This window comes from Mobula hypostoma, chromosome 4 (genome assembly GCF_963921235.1).
Source record: "Mobula hypostoma chromosome 4, sMobHyp1.1, whole genome shotgun sequence".
Classification (NCBI taxonomy): Eukaryota; Metazoa; Chordata; class Chondrichthyes; order Myliobatiformes; family Myliobatidae; genus Mobula; species Mobula hypostoma.
In genome coordinates this window covers 44741118-44762938 of record NC_086100.1, presented here as the reverse complement: position 1 = coordinate 44762938, position 21821 = coordinate 44741118, and the positions used below count along the sequence as shown (strand labels likewise).

At 39.9% G+C, this 21821-nt stretch overlaps 1 protein-coding gene across 3 annotated transcripts in view; it reads right to left on the bottom strand.

Annotated features, from left to right (window-relative positions):
* Nucleotides 1-21821, bottom strand: part of mfsd8l1 (major facilitator superfamily domain containing 8-like 1) — a 99866-nt gene that overhangs the window by 55682 nt on the left and 22363 nt on the right. For all 3 annotated transcript variants that reach the window (XM_063045737.1, XM_063045738.1, XM_063045739.1), the window contains exon 5: nt 13298-13377. In XM_063045737.1, coding sequence (XP_062901807.1) covers nt 13298-13377 — 80 coding nt within the window. The remainder of the gene's footprint in view (nt 1-13297; nt 13378-21821) is intronic.

Below are 21821 nucleotides of genomic sequence, written 5' to 3'. Positions count from 1 at the left end.
GATGTGGGCGAGGACAGTGTTGATGGTGGAGAAAGGGAAGCCCCTCTCTTAGAAGAGGACATCTCATTAGTTCTAGAGAGAAAAATCTCATCCTGAGAACAAATGTGGTGGAGACAGAGGAACTGAGGGAAGGGGATGACATTTTCACAAGTGCCAGGGTGAGAAGAGGTATAGTCCAGGTAGCTGTGAGAATCAGTGGGTTTATAAAAGATATCAGTAGCTAGACTGTCTCCAGAGAGACAGAGATTGAGAAAGGGGAGGTAAGTGTCAGAAATGGACAAAGTAAAATTGAGGGTGGGTAAAAGTTGGGGGCAAAGTTGATGAAGTCGATGAACTCAACATGGGTGCAGGAAGCAGTATCAATGCAGTTGTCGATGTAGTGTAGGAAGAGTTCGCGCATGCCAGTCCACGACCTCTACTGCCACATTGAGGCCACACTCAAGTTGGAGGAGCAACACCTTATATTCCATCCGGGAAGCCTCAACCTGATGGCATAAACAGCGATTTCTCAAACTTTCAGTAATTGCCCTCTCTTCTCCTTCACCATTCCCACTTACTCTCTCACCTTATCTCCTTACCTGTCCATCACCTCCCTCTGCTGCTCCATCCCCTTCTTTTATTGTCTTCTACCCTCTCCTATCATTCCTCCCCCTCCTCCAGCCCTCATCTCTTTCACTAATCAACTTCCCAGGTCTTTTCTTCACCCCTTGCCCCCTCCCAATTTCACCTATCACTTACCACCTTGTACTTCCTCCTTCCCTCTCCCACCTTCATAATCTGACTTTTCATCTTTTCTCCAGTGGTGATGAAGGGTCTCAGCCTGAAATGTTGACTGTTTATTCTTTTCCACTGATGCTGCCTGGCCTGCTGCGTTCCTCCAGCACTATGTGTGTTGCTTTGGATTTCCAGCACCTGTAAATTTTCTTATGTTCGTGAAAAAGCAACTTAACTGGAAATGTTGCTGTGGCTATTTTTGTGTCTGAATTACAGGTAATGATTAAAAGACTTACTAACATTTATCAGTACATATTGCAGAACTGGTCGCCATCATTTTAGGCTTACAGTGGGTGGAGGAAATTTGTCCTTGCAAAGTTGTAATTTGTTCAGGTTCCTTTTCTGTTTTGTCATTCTAGCAGTAGGTCAGGTTTACTGTTGGAAGCTCATCAAACATTATTTCATAATCAAAGCATGGGGTTACATGTCTTTTTCTTGTGGGTCCCTGCACATAGAGATGTTCTAAGGCAATGAGCAGGTTGATTGTTTAACAAAAAAAAATGCTGTGAAAGGCTCAACAGTGGATATAGACCTTCCACTTAGCAAATCAGAGGCCAAGGGGCTGGTACTTTTAAGAATGAAGGGCTTATGCAAGACTTGTGGGATGATGGGCATAAGGGGAGACACCTTTACAGAGAATATAAAACTGTTGTGTTTACGAGAGAATATAAAATTGTTGTGTTTATGAGATTTAAATTAGGTTAAGTGATTGAGAGTACAATACAGTGTTGGCATTAAATCACAGTGGCATGATAACTTGCATTAAGTGTACTGAATATACCTAAGTGCCATTAGTTGTGTATCTGATAATACCCTCAAGAACTATGACATCTAGCTTCTTTTGAACATCAAATGTCTATACAGATTATTTTGGAAGATTGCAGAGGAGGAAAGTGTAGTTTTCCTTATAAAATAATTAATTTCCTGACCAAAGTCACGCGTTACATCTTCCATAACTCAAGTGAATTACCCTGCTAAATCCTCTCTTCAGGCTCAGTCACAATAGAAAATAGAACACAGAAATTTACAGCATATTACAGCCCTTTCAGCCCATAATGTTGTGCCGACCATGTAACCTACTCTACAGACTGCTGAGAATTTCCATAGCACATAGCCGTCTATTTTTCTGAGCTCCATGTACCTATCTTTCTTTCTTTTTAAATCTTTTTATTGAGTAAGTATACAAAAAAGGTAAGCCATATAAACATTAATACAATGTTAAAGTATAATAAAATTCCAAAAGATAACAATACCAAAAAGAAAATACTACAAACAATGTAATTTAAGCATAAGAAAGCAAGATAACATAATAGTATACTAGATTTTATATATATCAATGGAAAAAAAAAGAAAAAAAAACCCCCAAAAAAAAACCCACCGTGCAACTAACTAAAAGCAAAGCAAAGCAATGGGCTAACTTGAAACCAAACAGAGTTAAACTTAAAATCACGTCCTCAATCCCGACCTCCATTAAAACAGTGAAAAAAAAACAAGAAGGGTAAATATTACATTAAATGAAAATATCGAATAAAAGGTCCCCAAATCTGTTCAAATTTAAATGAAGAATCATAAAGATTACTTCTAATTTTCTCCAGATTCAAACATAAAATCGTCTGAGAAAACCAAAAAAAGGTAGTTGGAGCATTAAGCTCTTTCCAATGTTGTAAAATACATCTTTTCGCCATTAAAGTAAGAAATGCAATCATTCTACGGGCTGAAGGGGAAAGATTACTAGAAATTTTAGGTAGTCCAAAGATAGCAGTAATAGGGTGAGGAGAGATATCTATATTTAATACCTTAGAAATAATATTGAAAATATCTCTCCAAAAAGTTTCCAAAGTAGGGCAAGACCAAAACATATGAGTTAAAGAGGCTATCTGCCCCGAACATCTATCACAGAAAGGATTAATATGCGAGTAAAAACGCGCTAACTTATCTTTGGACATATGTGCTCTATGAACCACTTTAAATTGAATTAGGGAATGTTTAGCACAAATAGAGGAAGTATTAACTAATTGTAAAATCTGCCCCCAATCATCCACAGAAATGGTAAGCCCCAATTCCTGTTCCCAATCTACCCTAATCTTATCAAATGGAGCTTTCCTAAGTTTCATAATAATATTATAAATCATAGCCGATGCACCTTTCTGACATGGATTAAGGTTAATTATCGAATCTAAAATATATATAGGAGGAAGCATTGGAAAGGAAGAAAGTATAGTACTTAGGAAATTTCTAACTTGTAAATATCTAAAAAAATGTATTCTTGATAAGTTATATTTATTAGATAATTGTTCAAAAGACATAAGGGAACCATCTAAAAATAAATCCAAAAACCGTAAAATACCCTTAGTCTTCCAAGTTTGAAAAGCGCGATCCGTAAAAGAGGGAGGAAAAAATATGTTACCTAAAATAGGAATCGCTAACCCGAATTGATTAAGATCAAAAAATTTTCTGAATTGAAACCAAATGCGCAAAGCATATTTAACTATCGGGTTAGAGACCTGCTTAAGGCGTTTCGAATCAAAAGGAAGAGAGGAACCTAAAATAGAACCAAGTGTATAACCCTGAACAGATTGTAATTCCAATGCTACCCATTTAGGAATAGATAGTATGTCCCGGTCAAGTAACCAAAATTTCATATGTCGAATATTAATAGCCCAATAATAAAATCTAAAGTTAGGTAATGCTAAACCTCCATCTCTCTTAGCTTTCTGTAAATGTATTTTACCCAGTCTCGGATTCTTATTCTGCCAAATAAATGAAGAAATTTTAGAGTCAACTTTATCAAAAAAAGATTTAGGAACGAAAATTGGTAATGCCTGAAACACATATAAAAATTTTGGCAAAAAAAACATCTTAACTGCATTAATACGACCAATCAAAGTTAAATATAAGGGAAACCATTTAGATGAAAGTTGAGTAATATGGTCTATTAATGATAAAAAGTTAGTCTTAAATAAATCTTTATGTTTACAAGTAATTTTAATCCCAAGATATGAAAAGTAATTATTAATCAATTTAAATGGAAATTTATAATATAAGGGAAGATGTTTATTAATCGGAAAAAGTTCACTCTTACTAAGATTTAATTTATAACCTGAGAAAAGACCAAATTGTGCTAATAACTCTAAAACAGCAGGAATGGATCTCTCAGGATTAGAAATATATAAAAGTAAATCATCAGCATAGAGTGATAATTTATGGGACTTTAATCCCCGAGTTATCCCAGTAATATTTGAAGATTCTCGAATAGCAATTGCAAGAGGTTCTAATGCAATATCAAATAATAGGGGACTAAGAGGACAGCCTTGTCGAGTACCACGAAAGAGAGGAAAAAAAGGTGAGTTTAAGGAGTTAGTACGAACCGAGGCTACAGGGGAGTGATATAACAGTTTAATCCAGGATATAAATTTCAAGCTAAAATTAAACATTTCAAGCACCTTAAATAAATAAGGCCATTCTACTCTATCAAAAGCTTTCTCGGCATCTAAAGAAATAACACACTCAGGAACATTTTGTGAGGGAGTATAAACGATATTTAACAATGTACGAATATTATAAAAAGAGTAACGACCTTTAATAAAACCCGTTTGGTCTTCCGAAATAATAGAAGGAAGTACTTTTTCTAGTCTATTTGCTAATAACTTAGAAAAAACTTTAGAATCAACATTTAATAAAGATATTGGTCTATAAGATGCACATTGAGCAGGGTCTTTATCCTTCTTTAGTATTAAAGAAATTGATGCTCTATTAAAAGATTCCGGAAGTTTACCAAGTTTCAAAGAAGCCTCAAAAACCTTATAGAGCCAAGGAATCAATAAAGAAGCAAAACATTTATAAAATTCAACGGTAAACCCATCAGGGCCAGGAGCTTTCCCCAGATTCATAGAAAAAATAACATTCTTAATCTCATCCATTGTAATGGAAGTATCTAATAAAGAAGACATATCCTGTGAAATCTGAGGGAAGTCTAACTTATCTAAAAAATCATTCATATATTTAGAATCTCGAGGAGACTCTGATTGATATAAAGAAGAATAAAAATCACAAAAGGTTTGATTAATCCCCACATGATCCAATATCAATCGATCATTTTGGTTATAAATCTGATTGATTTGAGATTTAACATAATTAGATTTCAATTGATTAGCCAGCAGCTTGCCAATTTTATCACTGTGAACATAAAAATCACTTCTTGTTTTCTTTAATTGGTTTACAATCGAGGACGAGAGTAGTAAACTGTGTTCCATTTGAAGTTCAGTTCTTTGTTTGTATAGCTCCTCAGAAGGAGCCATAACATATTTCTTATCAATTTCTTTAATCTTGTCCACAATTGCCATCTCCTCCTGCTTCTGTTTCTTCCTCAAAGCAACGGAATACGAAATAATCTGACCCCGAATATAGGCTTTAAAAGTGTCCCAAAGAGTGTTAACCGAAATATCTTCTGTATGGTTAATTGTAAAAAAAAGCTCAATCTGTTCATTCATAAAATTAACAAAGTCCGAGTCCTGAAGCAACAGCGAATTAAAACGCCATTGTCTATTGTTTGGTATATTGGCCATAATTTTAATAGAAAGCTTAAGTGGAGCATGATCCGAAATGGTTATAGAATCATAATCACATTTAATCACTGAAGGAATGAGACGAGAATCAATGAAAAAATAATCAATTCTTGAATAGGAATGATGAACATGTGAAAAAAAGGAAAAATCTTTTTCCTGAGGATGCAGAAAACGCCAAATGTCCGTCAACCCAGAATCAGAAAGGAAAAAATTAATCAAATTTGCAGATTTATTAGGTAAAGTCCGTAAAGGAGCCGAACGGTCCAAAGCTGGAGATAAACAGGTATTAAGATCTCCGCCCCAAATCAATGAAAACTCGTTCAAATTCGGAAACTGATCAAACAATGATTTATAAAATTCCGGACAATCCATATTAGGAGCATAAACATTAACCAAAACTACTTTTTTATTAAATAGTAAACCACTAACCAATAAAAATCTACCATTCGGATCAGAGATAATATCCTGTTGTATAAAAGTAACTGAGGAGTCTATAAAAATAGAGACGCCTCGAATCTTAGCATTGGAGTTCGAATGAAATTGTTGTCCCTTCCAGAATTTGAAAAAACGTAGTCTGTCCCCCCTCCGTACATGGGTCTCTTGTAAAAATAAAATTTGTGCTTTAAGTCTCCGGAACACTTTAAAAACTTTTTTCCTTTTAATAGGATGATTAAGACCATTAGTATTCCAGGAGACAAAATTAATAATAGACTCCATAAATCCTAAAGTCAACCCATAACAAGGAGGATTGACAATAGGCGCGACCCACAAACCCGGAGAGGAAACAGAACATACAAAAGATACCAGGGAAAAGGACGCAACCAATACTTCAATAATGTATATAGCCCAAAGAGAAACAAACTAAAACGTGAAGCCCCTCCCACCACCCCCCACCCCAAGACCCCAAGGCGAAATCTAAAGCAGACCCGCCAGAAAGAAGCAAGCGCTAAAACTACCCCCATGACTTCCGGTATACGCTCCCTAAAAAAAAGGTATAAATATGAAAAGGATCAGCTAATTGTAAAACAGTAAAAAAATAAGTAAAAAAAAGTTAGCTCAATTAAAATACACACAGAACAGAACAAAAGCCGGAAAGTATATATTAAAAAAAAACCACAATAAACCTCAAACTCATGAATAGACACAGCAACAAAAAAAATAGGATTATTAACATAAAATGATTATAAAAAGCAAAACAGAATAAAATTTAAAAAAAAACTACAAAATTTAAGGCCGCACAGGAAATACGTAAGATGACAAAAGGGAAGTAACCACCCAGAATCCCCTGGGAAAAGAAAGAAATGACGCAGTTAAAAAGAAAGTTTAGCAGCCATATTAAGAAATCGAAAGTAAACTTTTCTGCCCAAATAGGGCACAGAAAAGTTAAAACCAACCAATTCACAGCCTCCGATCAACGGAGAAAATTAAAAAAAGGCAATTAAGATGTTGAAGATGAAAGTTGATCCAGATAACTCTGGGCATCCGATAGAGAATCAAAAAAACGAAGGGCTCCATCTAACATGCGAATCCTTAGACGTGCAGGGTACAGCAGCGCTGGTCTTAAATCCATCTTATAGAATTCCGACATCACGGATCTGTAACGGACCCGTTGGTCCCAGATTGGTTTACTGAAATCTTCCACGAATCGGAACTTAAGATCCGAAAAATCAATGAAACCTTTAGATCGAGCGAATCGAAACAGTCTCTCCTTGTCTTGAAAGTAATGAAAACGTAAGATAACATGCCTAGGTCTATCTGACCTAGACGAGTATGATGGGATTCTGTGAACACGATCCAGTAGCGGTGGTTGGTCAGGAAATACAGTAGGGAATGCATCTTTTAAAAGTTGGGAGAAATATTTCATAGGGTTGTTAGCTTCCACGGCTTCCCTGACGCCAATCATTCGTAAATTCTGCCGTCGCATTCTAGATTCCAAGTCAGAGTTTTTAAAAGTCAAAAAGTCAAGTTTCTTCTTCATTACATTAATTGTTTCTTCGACTTTCCCCATCTTAAGCTCACTTTGTTGCGCGGATTTTTGAAGATCAGATATAGCCGACTGATGTTCCGCAATACATGTTTGCATCTTATCAATTAAATCGGCAATTTTCTGGAACTTAGTTGAGATTTCCGTATGAATCAGGTCTTTAACAAAGCCCATAATTTCTGTACGAATCATCTCCCTAACAGAGGTTGAAATTTCCCTCTGAATTAACTCCGATATCGCTTTCAAAGTCACCGGTGATTCAGTCGGAGGGAGATCCGTAGCTTTCGGTTTAACCGGAGGTTTACCATCCTTGCCGTCTTTCCCGTTCTTAGACATAGCCGATCTCAGTATCATCCAATTGTCAGAGAATTCAGTTTAATTCAAAGTATTGTAAAAATTGATGCCTTAATAGTTAATTAAAGTATAGCTGACCATAGAGAGAAAAAACTCAGAGGTAATGGAGCGAGTCAAGAACGCGACTTCACTCCATGAGCGCTACCGGAAGTTCCCTCCATGTACCTACCTAAGAAGCTCTTAAAAGCCCCTGTTGTATCCGCTTCCTCCACCACCACCGGCAGTGCATTGCACGCACTCACCACTGTGTGTGAAAAGCTTAACCCTGACATCCACTTGGTACCCATTTCCAAGCACCTTAAAATTATGCCCCCTCATGTTAGCCGCTTCAGCCTTGGGAAAAAGCCTCTGGCTATCCACATGAACAATGTGCCTCATCATCTTATGTACGTGTATCAGTTCACCTCTCATCTTCTGTTGCTCCGAGGAGAAAAGGCCAAGTACACTCAAATTATTCTCATAAAGTACGTCCTCCAATCCAGGCAACATCCTTGTAAATCTCCTCTGCACTCTCTCTACAGTATCCACATCCTTCCTGTAGTGAGGTGACCAGAACTGAACACAGTACTCCAAGTGGGGTCTGACCAGGGTCTTGTATAACTAACATTATCTCACGGCTCTTGAACTCAATCCCATGGTTGGTGAATGCTAACACCATACGCCTCTTTAACAACGCTGTCAACCTGCACAGCGGCCTTGAGTATCCTATTGACATGGACCCAAAGATCTCCACACTGCCTGGAGTCTTACCATTTATATTACATTCTGGCTTCAAATTGGACCTACCAAAATGAACCACTTCACACTTATCTGGGTTAAAGTCCATCTGCCACTTCTCAGCCCAGTTCTGCATCCTATCGAAGTCCTGCTATAACCTCTGACAACCCACCAGACTATCCACAACAACCCCAACCTTTGTGTCATCAGCAAACTTACTAACTCACCCTTCTACTTCCTCATCCAGGTCATTTATAAAAATCACAAAGAGGAGGGGTCCTAGAACAGATCCCTGCGGAACACCACTGGTCACCATGCAGAATACAAACCATCTACAACCACCCTCTGCCTTCTGGAGGCAAGCCAATTCTGGATCCTCAAAGCAAGGTCTCCTTGAATCCCATGCCTCCTTGCATGGGGAACCTTATCAAATACCTTACTGAAATCCATACACACTACATCCACTGATCTACCTTTATCAATGTGTTTTGTTACTTCCTCAAAGAATTCAATCAGGCTTGTAAGGCATGACCTGCTCTTGACAAAGCCACGCTGACTATCCCTAATCAGGTTATGTCTCGTCAAATGCTCATAAATCCTGCTTCTCAGGATCTTCTCCAATGACTTGCCCACCACTAAAGTCAGACTCACTGGTCTATAATTTCCTGGGCTATCTCTACTCTTTTTCTTGAACAAGAGAACAACATTTGCAACCCTCCAATCCTCCAGTATTTCTCCCATCCCTATTGATGATGCAAAGATCATCACAAGAGGCTCAGCATTCTCCTCCCTCGATTCCCACAGTAGTCTGGGGTATATTTCTTCCAATCTCCATGACTTATCTAACTTAATGCTTTTCAAAAACTACACAACATCCTCTTTCTTAATGTCTATATACTCAAGCATTTCAGCCCACTGTAAGTCACAATTGCCAAGATCTTTTTCACTGGTGAATACTGAAGCAAAATATTCATTAAGTATCTCCGCTACCTCCTCTGACTCCGTGCACACGTTTCCACTGTCGCCCTGACTGGTCCTATTCTCACACAGCTCATCCTCTCGCCCTTCACATATTTGTAGAATGCCTTGGGGTTTTCCTTAATCCTGCTCACCAAGGCCTCCTCATGGCCCCTTCTGGCTTTCCTAATTCTATTCTTAAGCTCTTTCCTAGCAACCTTGTAATTTTCTAGAGCTCTAACAGTACCTAGTTTCTTGAACCTTTCTCAAGCTTTTCTTTTCCCCTTAACTAGATTTTCTATATAAATTGTACACCATCATTCTTTAACTCTACCATTCTTTCCCTGCCTCAATGGAATATACCTATGCAGAACTCCATACAAATGTTCCCTGAACATTTGCCACATTTCTGCTGTGCATTTTCCTGAAAACATCTGCTCCCAATTTATGCTCCCAGGTTCCTGCCTAATAGCATCCTTCCCCCCCCCCCCATCCCAATTAAATGTTTTCCCAAATGTCTGCTCCTATCCCTCTCTAGTGCTATGGTGAAGGAGATAGAGTTGTGATCACTACCTCCAAAATGCTTTCCCACTGAGAGATCTGACACCTGACCAGGTTCATTTTCCAATACCAGATCAAGTACAGCCTCTCTTCTAGTTGGCTTATCTACATATTGTGTAAGGAAACCTTCCTGAACACACCTAACAAACTCCACCCCATCTAAACCCCTTGCGCTAAGGAGATGCCAATCAATATTAGGAAAGTTAAAATCTCCCATCACAACAACTCTATTATTATTGCACTATTCCAGAATCTGCCTCCCTATTTGCTCCTCGATATCCCTGTTACTACGAGGTGGTCTATAAAAAACACCCAGCAGAGTTATTGCCCCTTTTCTGTTTCTGACTTTCACCCACACTGACACAGTAGACAATCCCTCCATAACTTCCTCCTTTTCTGCAGCCGTGACACTATCCCTAATTATCAATGCCACGCCCCCACCTCTTTTGCCTCCCTCTCTGTTCTTTTTGAAACATCTAAAGCCTGGCCATTCCTGCTCCTGAGACATCTAAATCTCTGTAATGGCCACAACGTCACAGTTCTATGTATTGATCCAAGCTCCAAGTTCATCCGTCTGTGTTTATTATACTCCTTTTATTAAAATAGACATCTCAAACGATCCGGCTAAGTACATACTTGCTCTAACATCTGCCTATCCTTCCTCACTAACTCCCTACAAGCTGTCTCTACTTGTGCTCCAACCTCCTCATCCTCTGCCTCTTTGCTTCAGTTCCCATCCTCCTGCAAATCTAGTCTAAACCCTCCCCAACAGCAATAGCAAGCCTCCCCGCCAGGATACTGGTCCCCCTCAGGTTCAAGTGCAACCCATCCTTTTTGTACAGGTCACACCGGCCCAAGAAGAGGTCCCAAATGATCCAAAAATCTAAGTCCCTGCCCCCTGCTCCAATCCTTCAGCCACATATTTATCCTCCACCTCATTCTATTCCTATACTCGCTGAAGCGTGGCACAGGCAGCAATCCCGAAATTATTACCTTTGAGGTCCTGCTTCTCAACTTCCTTCCCAACTCACTGTATTCTGCTTTCAGGACCTCCACCCTTTTTCTACCTATGTCGTCCGTACCAATACGTACCACGACCTCTGGCTGCTCGCCCTTCCATTTCAGGATATTGTGGACGCACTCAGAAACATCACGAACCCTGGCACCTGGGAGGCAAGCTACTATCCTTGTTTCTTTTCCACATCCACAGGATTGCCTGTCTGTCCCCCTAACTATAGAGTCTCCTATTACCTCTGCCCTCCTCTTCCGTTCCCTATACATCTGAGCCACAGGGCTCAGTGCGAGAAGCATGCCCACTATTGTTTCTCCCAGGTAGATTGTCTCCCCCCCCCTCCCCCCCCACCCCAACAGCACTCAAAATGGAGAACTTATTGTTAAGGGAGACAGCCACAGGGGTGCTATCCACCACCTGATGCCTTTCCTTCCCTCTCCTGACGGTTACCTACTTATCTGTCTCTTGTGGCCCCAGGGTGATTACCTACCTGTAGCTCCTGTCTATCACCTCCTCACTCTCCCTACCAAGCCAAAAGTCATTGAGCTGCAGTTCCAGTTCCCTAAATCGGTGTCTAAGGAGCTATAGCTCGATGCACCTGGTGCATATGTGGCCATCAGGGAGGCTGGAAGTCTTCCAGACATCCCACATCTGACACCCAGAACAGAAAACTGGCCTCGCAGTCATACCCACTATTCTAATACACTGAGCCCTGAGATTCCTTTTTTTAAAACTCTGCTCCGCAACCTGTGCGAAGCTCGCTCTCTCATCGAATTGATTGATCCGCCGCTAATAGAATACATCCATGGAGATGTTATATCCTTCAACTTAGTCTAGACTGAAATCATTTCATTCCACTTACCCAGACCAACAGTATGCTTATTTCTCACAATCATCTTCGAAATATCTGATCCTTTCTTGGCCACCACATTTAGCTTAGATACTTATGTTGAAGCTTGGAATATAATCCAAAGAAAATATGAAGCCAACTGTTCAATAAGGACATCTTCAAGAGGTTTCACATCAAGAAGGCAGCACCATCTAAGGATCTTCACCATCAGGGACATGCCCTTTAATCGTTGCTAACATCATGGAGGCAAGAGAACCTGAATGCTACTCAATGATTCAGTTACAGCTTATTCCGCTCCACCACCAGGTTTCTGAATGGTCTGTGAATGCTGCCTCACTATTAAATTTTTTTGCACCGTTCATTTATTTTGCAATGTAGTTTTATGTTTTTGTGGTATGACTATGAAATGAACTGCAGTAGAAGTGGTAGATGCAGGTTTAATTGCAACATTTAAGATGAGTTTCCATAGGTACATGGATGAAAAGAGAAAGTAGGGCTACTGTCTGGGTGTAGGTAGATGTGACAGGTTAGCATTGCCTGGTTCTATGCTTTAGAACTCTGATTCTTTCTTCCACTGAAAAGCTAACACTTTTATACATTTAACTTGACAAAATCTTGGGTCTCATTGGTGATTTTGTTACTTTTTTTAATGTCAGACAAATAAACAACAAAGTGGAAGGATGTCGGGACAGAGCCACGCTTCATCAACATATTTGTGGAAACAGATGTTAACAAAGGGTAGTATGGAAACAAGAAAACAATGAATCATAGAAATAAAAATAAAAATAAATTTCACAACCTAAACTTTCTTATCTCTGCATCCACGTTTCCATCGATTGACTTTTATTAACAGACCTTATCAGAAGATTCAACCACAAACAAAAATGTCAAAATCAATGTCCTCATCTCAATAACTATCAAACTTTCTACTTTAAACTCCACTGACTTTCTATTTTCCAGCTTGGGTTTTCATTTTACCTTACTCTAATGATTTACTTTTACCCTATATTCATAAACATATGAAATACTCCTCCAACTGTAAATTCTTCACTTGTTCCCCCTTCGTCTTGAGCAGCTACTTATTCACTTTTGTCTTACACATTTTTAAATACTTTTTTTTATTGAAAGGAATTCAAGAATATTTCATTGAATATTCTTGGATCCCACAGCACAATGTTTGAACTTAAAATGCTTATGACAGTTAACCTTACATATGAATCATCTATCATAAGCATTATTGCATTTTGGTCTTCGTGCCTTTAATGAATAAATCAGAAGCCTTAGCCCATTTTGAATGTTCATGTTTCTCCAGGTTTGTCTGAATACTGGTAGTGACGTATTTCATATGAGTGGCTTTCAAGATCTGAAATGAATACTTAATTATTCTTAATTGTCAACACTATTTGTAATAAAGAGCAAGTCTGATCATATCACCAATATGAGTATACCCATTTGTTTACACTCTGTGGTGCAACATAATAAAAAAGCTACAGCTTATTAAAAAGATAAAGAGTAAATCTTACCCCCGGTGAAGTGTATTTATTGACTTTAAATGGCCCAAGGTTGAAGTTGCAAAGTCTCAGGAATAGATTAAATCCTGGTCCTAAGTTTTAAAAAAAGCAGAATAGGAAATCTGTTATAATTTGGGAGAAGCTAGTAGATTAATTGACCGCCCCCATGAAATATTTAAATACTTAAAACATGATTTCACTCAGGTAACTTAACATCACATAATGTCAGTCCAGTTTTAATATGGAATTGTTAAAATTATTTTTGTAATATGCAAAAATAAATAATATTACACACTATTTTGATCAAGTTTGGTATTTCCTTCATAAATTTCTTTACAATACTTCAATAACGCAACAAAATAATACAACTGTTTCTTCATTGTTGCTTCGCAGGTTGCTTCTCATCCTGTATGTGAACTGCATGTGTGAGGTGGTGATCAACAGTCAAAGCTCAAAGTAAAATTATCAAAATATTATACATACATACACATCACCATTTACAACCCTAAGATTTATTTTTTGCAGGCATACTCAGTAATTCCAATAACCATAATAGAAAGACATCACCGAAGAGTGAGTTTTTTGAATTCGTCTGTGAAACAGTTGCAATTCTTCTCTTTAATGTCTTTTCTTTCTTTTTCAAGGTAACTGAGGTCCTGTCAGAGTCCTTGATCTACAGCTGCACTCAAACTGCCATTTGTCACGGGAGTGGGTTCCTGCTCTCAGAACTCGCCAAGCAGCCTAGCATTTTCAATATCTCCAGGAGGGCCTGGAAGATGTGTGCCTATAGGATGTGGCCTTGTGCAGCGCTGTGAACAACCCAATTCTTCACTAGTGTCACCAATTGAAGCACTGCAGGAGATCAGAACATCAGGGCAATGGGTGCAGTTGTTGGAGACTTCTGTGCTTGAGCGATTGCTCTCTCTGTCTCTCTCGATGGTGAGAGAGCTTGTTTCTCTGACCTGAAAATCAGCAACTTGAAATAAGAGTGAAGCTGCACACTGTAGCATCAAAACAGTGAGCTGCTGGTCCCCTCTCGCTGTGGAAGGAGTGATAAGTCTCCCTACCTTGTTAGTGAGAGTGGGATGTTGAACTGTTGAGATGAACAGTGGTTTTTGATGGACCATAGATCATGGTCTCTTTGGGAACTTTGCTATTTCTTGCATTGTAGGTGGTGCGGGTGGGGGTCAATGCTTTCTGCTGGGACAACTGGTGGAGGGGGGGAAGGTTGATGCTTTGCTGCTGCTTATGCATTGGGGGGGCTTCGGAGTTTTAACATTTATCTGTCATTCTTTGGAGTTTTTCTTCTGCTTCATGCATGTCCACAAAGAATAAGAATTTCAGGTTGTATATATTCTCTGATATTAAATGGAACCATTAAACCAATGAAAGACTGCACCAACAGGGTGGATAACCAGGGTGCAAAAGACAAACTGTGCAAATACAAAAGAAAATAGTAATGGTAAATAAATAAGCAATCAATATCAAGAACACGAGAGGAAGAGTCCTTGGAAATTAGTCCATAGGTTGTGCAAACAGTTCAGCGATGGACAAGTGAAGTTGAGTAAAGTGAAGTTATCCTCCCTGATTCAAGAGCCTGATGGCTGAGGGGTAATAACTGTTCCTGAGCCTGGTGGTATTGGTCCTAAGGCTCCTGTACCTTCTTTCTGATGGCAGCAGTGAGAACAGAAAATGATCTGGATGGTGGGGGTCCCTAATAATGGATGCTGCTTTCCTGTGACAAACGCACCATGTAGATGTGCTCAATGATGGGGAGGGCTTTACCCTTATTGGACTGAGAGATATCTAATACTCTTTGTCAGATATTTCTTTCAAGAGTGTCGCTGTTTTCATACCAGGGTGTGATGCAACCAGTCAATACACGCACCACCACACATCTATAGCAGTCTGTCAACATTTTACATAGGTATCATGCCAAGTCCTCACAAACTCCCAAGTAGAGGTGTTGCCATGCTTTCTTTGAAAGTGCGCTTACGTGCCGGGCTGAAGACAGGTCCTCTGAAATGGTAACCATGAGGAATTTTAAGTTGCCTACCCTTTTCACCTCTGATGACCCAAGTAAGGACTGACTCATGGACTCCAGTTTCCTTCTCCTGTAGTCAATAATTAGCTCTTTACTCTTGCTGACATTGAGTGAGAGGTTGTTGTTGTTGTTGCACTACTCAACCAGATTTTTCCTCTCCCTCCTTTATGCTGATTCAGCCAACGACAGTGGTGTCATCAGCAAACTTGAATATGGCATTTTCGGTGTGCTTCCTCAGTCATAAGCAGACATCCCACCTCTGCCGGACGTTGCCGGACTCTCCCGCATATTAATAGTGGCTCCCTGATGCCATTAAATTATATACAATATCACGGAAATCGATTTTTTTGAGAGCGAGCGAGAGAAAGCGAGAGAGAGTGAGAGCGAGCGAGCAAGTGAGAGCGCTTGAGAGTGCACGAGACAGAGAGCGTGAGAGCGCTCCAAAAAAATGGCAGTGTTCCAAAAAAATATGAAACATACGTCACCCCAGACTACACTAAAGTGTACCCCTGCCTAATAGGGGTCAAAAATAATGACAGTGTTGCTCGCTGCACCGTTTGCAACAGTGATTTTTCTATTGCCCATGGTGGGTTAAGACTGTAAAAGATGTGTTGAGGTGAGTTTAACAGGTGTCATTCGTTCATTAGCCTAGCTAACGTTATTTAAACTAGCTGGCCAGCTACTAAGGAGCTACTCTGTTGCAGACATCCCACCTCGGTCGCCAGGGACGCCAGGAGGAGTGGCTGAGTTGGCTTGACTGGAAGCTGGCTGTGTTTTGCTTGATGCGTGAGTGTGTTTTGGAACCTGTTGAGGGAAAGACAGTGGGGAAGGAACGGAAATTGCTGGGAGGGGGTCGTGTGGGTCCGGTAATGGCGGACAAGATAAGAGGCGGGGTTGAGGGAAAGAAAGTGGAGAAGAAGAGGGATAGAGACTTGGGACCAGAGGTAGGCAGCTGGGGAGAGGTGGATTATTGTGAAGGGAGAAATAAAGGGAATGAGGAGGTAGTGAGGGGTCGGATGAATAAAAACCAAGACAAAGGGAATAAAAGAATAAGAAATGATAGTGGAGAAAGCTCTGAAAGTGAGGAAGATGAACAAGCTCAGAGAGGAGGTGTTGTCATAATTAGGTTTAATGAGAAGGCTCAGGGACATATGAAGAAAATTAACCCGTTTGTGCTAACAACAACTCTGACAAATAAGATAGGGGAAATAGTATTTGCAAAAGTCCTTAATGATGGGAACTTATTGGTAAGATGTGCGAATGAGGAACAACTTGAGAAAGCATTCAAGCTAAAAGAGATAGGAAAATGCAAGGTGGAATACACTGGGAGGGTGGGAGCACAAAACAGTGGTTGTAAAGGAGTGATCACGGGGATACCAATGAGTATAAATATGGAGGAGATAAAGAGGAATATCAAAGGAGGGAAAGTAATGAATGTTCAAAGACTGAAAACAACAAAGGAGGGAGTGAAAAAGGAAAGTGAATCTGTATTGATTGAATTTGAAGAAGAAAGAGTGCCAAGGAAGGTGTTCCTGGGTTTCATGAGTTACCCAGTAAGGGTGTATGTGCCAAAGCCATTGAGGTGCTATAATTGTCAAAGGTTTAGACACGTGGCTAAAAACTGTAAAAGGCAGAGGAGATGTGCTAGATGTGGGGGTGATCATGAATATGGAAAGTGCGGAACAGGAGTTCAACCAAAATGCTGCAATTGTGGAGGAGCTCATAATGTTGCATATAGTGGGTGTGAGGTTGTGAAACGGGAGACTAAAATTCAAGAAATAAGAGTGAAAAGAAAGATCACTTATGCAGAAGCTGTAAGAATGTCAAGAGAACAGAATAATGTTCCTAATGAACAGGAAGCAATAGGGATACGAGAGATGCAACAAAGAACAAATGACAGGATTTATGTAGACAAAAAGGTTCTAGTAACATTCATTGCAGGAGTGATTAATAGTACTGCTGAGGTAAAGTCAAAAAGTGACAAAATTCAGCTGGTGGTAAAAGCAGCAGTAAACCATTTAGGGTTAGTAGGACTGACATGGGAGGAAGTGAGGGAGAACCTCAGTAATCAGTCAAGCCAGGAAGTGTCATGTGTTGGTTAATACTAATTATGGTGATTCTTTTACAATGGAATGCAAGGAGTTTACTGGCCAATAGCCAGGAATTCAAGCACTTTATTAAAGAAATGGTTGTAAAACCGGATGTAGTGTGTATTCAGGAAACTTGGTTGAAACCAACTTTAGACTTTGTGGTATATGAGTATACAATGATAAGGAAAGATAGAAATCTAGGGGGAGGAGGGGGTTGTGCTATGTTAATCAAGCAAGGTATACCATATAGGGTACTGGAAAAAGGAGATGATCAGGAATACATAGTGGTGGAAGTGTGGGAGAGAGGGGAGGGAGTGGTTATAATTAACTACTACAATCCATGTAAAAGGTTGGATTTGGACAGCCTATTAAAGATACAAGGACAAAACAGACATAAAGTAGTGTGGTGTGCAGATTTCAATGCTCATAGCACAATATGGGGGGATCAGATTACAGATCCAAATGGAAAGGTAATTGAAGATTTGATGGAAGAAAGGGATTTGGTGTGTATGAATGATGGTAGCGGCACAAGGATAGATTTCACAACAGGAACTGAGTCAGTGTAAGGTATTACGTTAGTGTCTAATACCTTGGCTGGCATTAGTAACTGGGGAGTTTGGACTGCTTCAACAGTAGGCAGTGATCACTACCCAGTTTTGTGTTCAGTGGGTGAAAGAGTTGAAGTAAGACCAGGTGGCGGAACCCTAAAGTGGGTGTTTGAAAAAGCTGATTGGGGTAAGTTCCAGAAGTTGAGTGAAGAAGGGTTGACAAAGATTGATATTTCTGGAAACATCAATATGTTATTTAATGGAAACATTAAACAGTCAGGTGACTTCAGCAATTATCATGGCAGCAGAAGGATCTATACCTAGGAATAAAAATAGGATGAATAGAAAACTGGTACCATGGTGGACAGAGGAATGTTGTCAGGCTGTAAAAAACAGAAATAGAGCATTCAGGCTAGTTAAAAGAACCCATAATATGCAGCATTTGGTTCAATATAAGAAAGCACAGGCAGTGGTGAGAAGAACTATACGTCAAGCTAAAAGGGCAAGTTGGAGGAGTTTTTGCGACAAGGTAGGAAGAACAACACCTGTGGGAGAGATATGGGGAATGATTAAGAGGATGGGAGGAGATAGAAGGGAATGGGAATATCCAGTAATGATATCTGAGGAGGAAACTGCAGTCTCCAGTAGGGATAAGGCTGAGGTCATGGCCAAGTCATTTGTACTGATACACAGTTCAGAAAATTTGTCTGAAGAAGGGAGAAGAAGAAGGGAAAGAATAATGAGCCAACACCCAGGTGTGTTAAGCAGGAGGGAAGGAACGGATGATATAATTGATGATCCATTTACATTAGCAGAAACGGTGAGAGCAATAAAGAGATCGAGACCAACCTCCCCAGGGAAAGATCTGATATGCTCTGTGATGCTAAAAAAATCTAGGAGAAGGAGCGCTCTTGAAGTTGCTGCATTTTTATAACAGAGTGTGGGAGGAGGGAAGATTACCAAGTTCATGGAAAGAAGCAGTAGTAATTCCAATAAGGAAGCCTGGCAAGGATCTGTCAAAACCCACTAGCTACAGACCAATTGCATTAACATCAAGTATATGTAAGATAATGGAAAGGATGATAACAGAAAGGTTATCATATGAGCTTGAGAAAATGGGAATGCTGGCAAGTTATCAGAGTGGTTTTAGAAAGCGAAGGAATTCCATGGACTCAGTGATTATGTTAGAGACTGAAATAAGGAAGGCCCAGGCAAATAGAGAGTCAGTAGTGGCAGTGTTCTTTGACATTGAAAAAGCCTATGATATGATGTGGAAGGAAGGATTATTAATTAAACTGCACAAGATGGGGGTTGGTGGGAGTGTTTTTAATTGGATTAAAGATTTTTTTGTTTGGTAGAAAAATTCAAGTTCGGATTGGATCAGAATTATCAAAACAGTACATAGTGGAAAATGGCACACCTCAAGGTAGTGTGATTAGCCCATTACTTTTCATGATTATGATCAATGATGTCTTCACAAAGGTACCAGTGGATATTGGTAGGTCACTGTTTGCAGATGATGGGGCCTTGTGGAAAAGAGGCAGGAACATGGACCATATAATCAGGAAACTACAAGAAGCAATTGATGAAGTGGTGGAGTGGGGTTATGATTGGGGATGTAGATTTTCAGTAGACAAAACTCAAACTGTACTTTTTTTTTTTTAACCAGGAAAAGGGTTGAGGTAGGGAAGAAGTTAAGGATGTATGGGGTTGAATTAGAAAGGGTTGTATCATTTAAATTTCTGGGAGTTATATTTGATTCACGATTAACATGGGCAGACCATATCAGGAAAGTTGAGGAGAAATGTAAAAAAGTAATAAATGTGATGAGATGTTTGACTGGTAGGGAATGGGGAGCAAGTTGTTCAGCTTTGAAGAGAATGTATGTGGCTTTAGTAAGATCTGTATTGGATTATGGAAATATAGTATATGGATCAGCAGCTAGGTCTCTTATAAGGAAACTGGATGTGATTCAGGCTCAGGCCTTGAGAGTGTGCAGTGGGGCTTTTAAAACGTCACCAGTGTCAGCCCTACAGGTAGAAATGGGAATAATGCCTTTGGAACTAAGAAGGATGCAACTGATGGCAAACTACTGGGCTAACTTGCAGGGGCACAATGATTCTCACCCTACTAAAGCAGTGTTGCAGGAGTGCTGGGAAAATGGGAGGTTTCAGAGGGATACCTTTAGTCGGGTAGGGAATGATATCGCGAAAGAATGTGGAGTATTTGATCTGAGGATAAGTCCTTCAGTAGTTTATCCGGTTGTCGCTCCATGGAAGCTTGTATGGCCTGACATAGACTGGCATTTGTTAGAGGTAAAAAGGAAAGAAAGATATAAAACAGATTTGGTAAATGCATTTAACTGTCATGTGATGGAAAAGTATAGTGATTACACTCACATTTATACGGATGGTGCGAAGGAACCTGAAACAGGAATGACAGGGTTTGGGGTGGTAATACCAGCAAAAGAAATTGGAATCAGCAGAAGAACATCTAATAAGTTAGGGGTGTTTACAGTGGAGATGCTGGCAGTGTTGGTTGCGTTGCAATGGGTGCAGAAAGCCAGACAAGCCAAAGCATTGATATGTTCAGATTCATCCTCAGTTCTAGCAAGTTTAAGGTCTTTTCACACAAACAGCCGGCAAGATGTACTTCATGAAGTCCTTCAGTTAGTTACAAGAATTGCAAATCAAGGAGGTCAGGTAAAATTTCTATGGGTTCCAGCACATGTAGGGGTGAAGGGGAATGAGAGGGCGGATGAGTTGGCAAAGAGGGCGTTAAAGAAAGAAAATGTGGAAATGCACATTAGTATCAGTAAAGCAGAGGTTAAGTGTGTAATCTGGGAAAAAGTCAACTGAATGTGGCAAGAAAGATGGGACAGGGAGGGGAAAGGGAGGCATTTATATCAAATACAAAAGAGTGTTGCAGTTACTAGGGTAGGTAATGGAAACAGAAGAGAGGAAATTGTGTGGACTAGGTTAAGGCTGGGGCATTGTGCATTAAACAAAACATTGAAAATGGTAGGGAAACACCAGACAGGATTGTGTGAGGAATGTCAGGAAGAGGAGTCAGTAGAACCTGTGGTTCTGAGTTGCAGGAAGTATGGGATACAGAGAGAGATGATGAGAAATAAATTAAGGGAGTTGGGGATGCAGGAATTCACATTAAAAGGGTTGCTGGGCATGGGTGAGAGAGCACAAGTCCGGGTATTTTTAGCGTTTTTAAGGGGTACAGGTGTTTTTTTTATAGAGTATGATGAATAAACAGGAATAGGATACTAGGATGGTCAAAGATGGGAGGGTGAAGTGTAGGTTTGTGTATATATATATATGTGTGTGTGTGTGTGTGTGTGTGTGTGTGTGTGTGTGTATGAGAGAGAGAGAGAGAGAGAGAGAGATTGGGTGAAGGGATTTAGAATGTATGTCTAGTGCACATTCTGGAGCAGAGGGTGGCGGTAATGCACCATTAAGCTGGATGCCAACCGCCGTAAAACAAGATACAGACAGACAGACATCCCACCTCTCCCAGAAGTCTCCCACAAATTGATGGTGCTACCTCCCTGAAATGAGTTTTTGCAGGGTGGGATGTCTGCATAAGTATAAAGCAAGTAGAGCAGGGACTAACCACACAGCCTTATGGTGCACCTATGCTGATGGAAATTGTGGATTATTGTTAATAATCCAAAATGATTGTGGTCGGCAAGTGAGGAATTCAAAGACCCAATTGCACAAGGTGGTATTGAGGCCAAGGTCTTGAAGCTTATTAATTAGTTTTGAGGGGATGATAGTATTGAATGCTGTTGGACCTCTATTTAATTTCTGATCCTTAGAGTTTTTTTGGGTGTCAGGAATAAT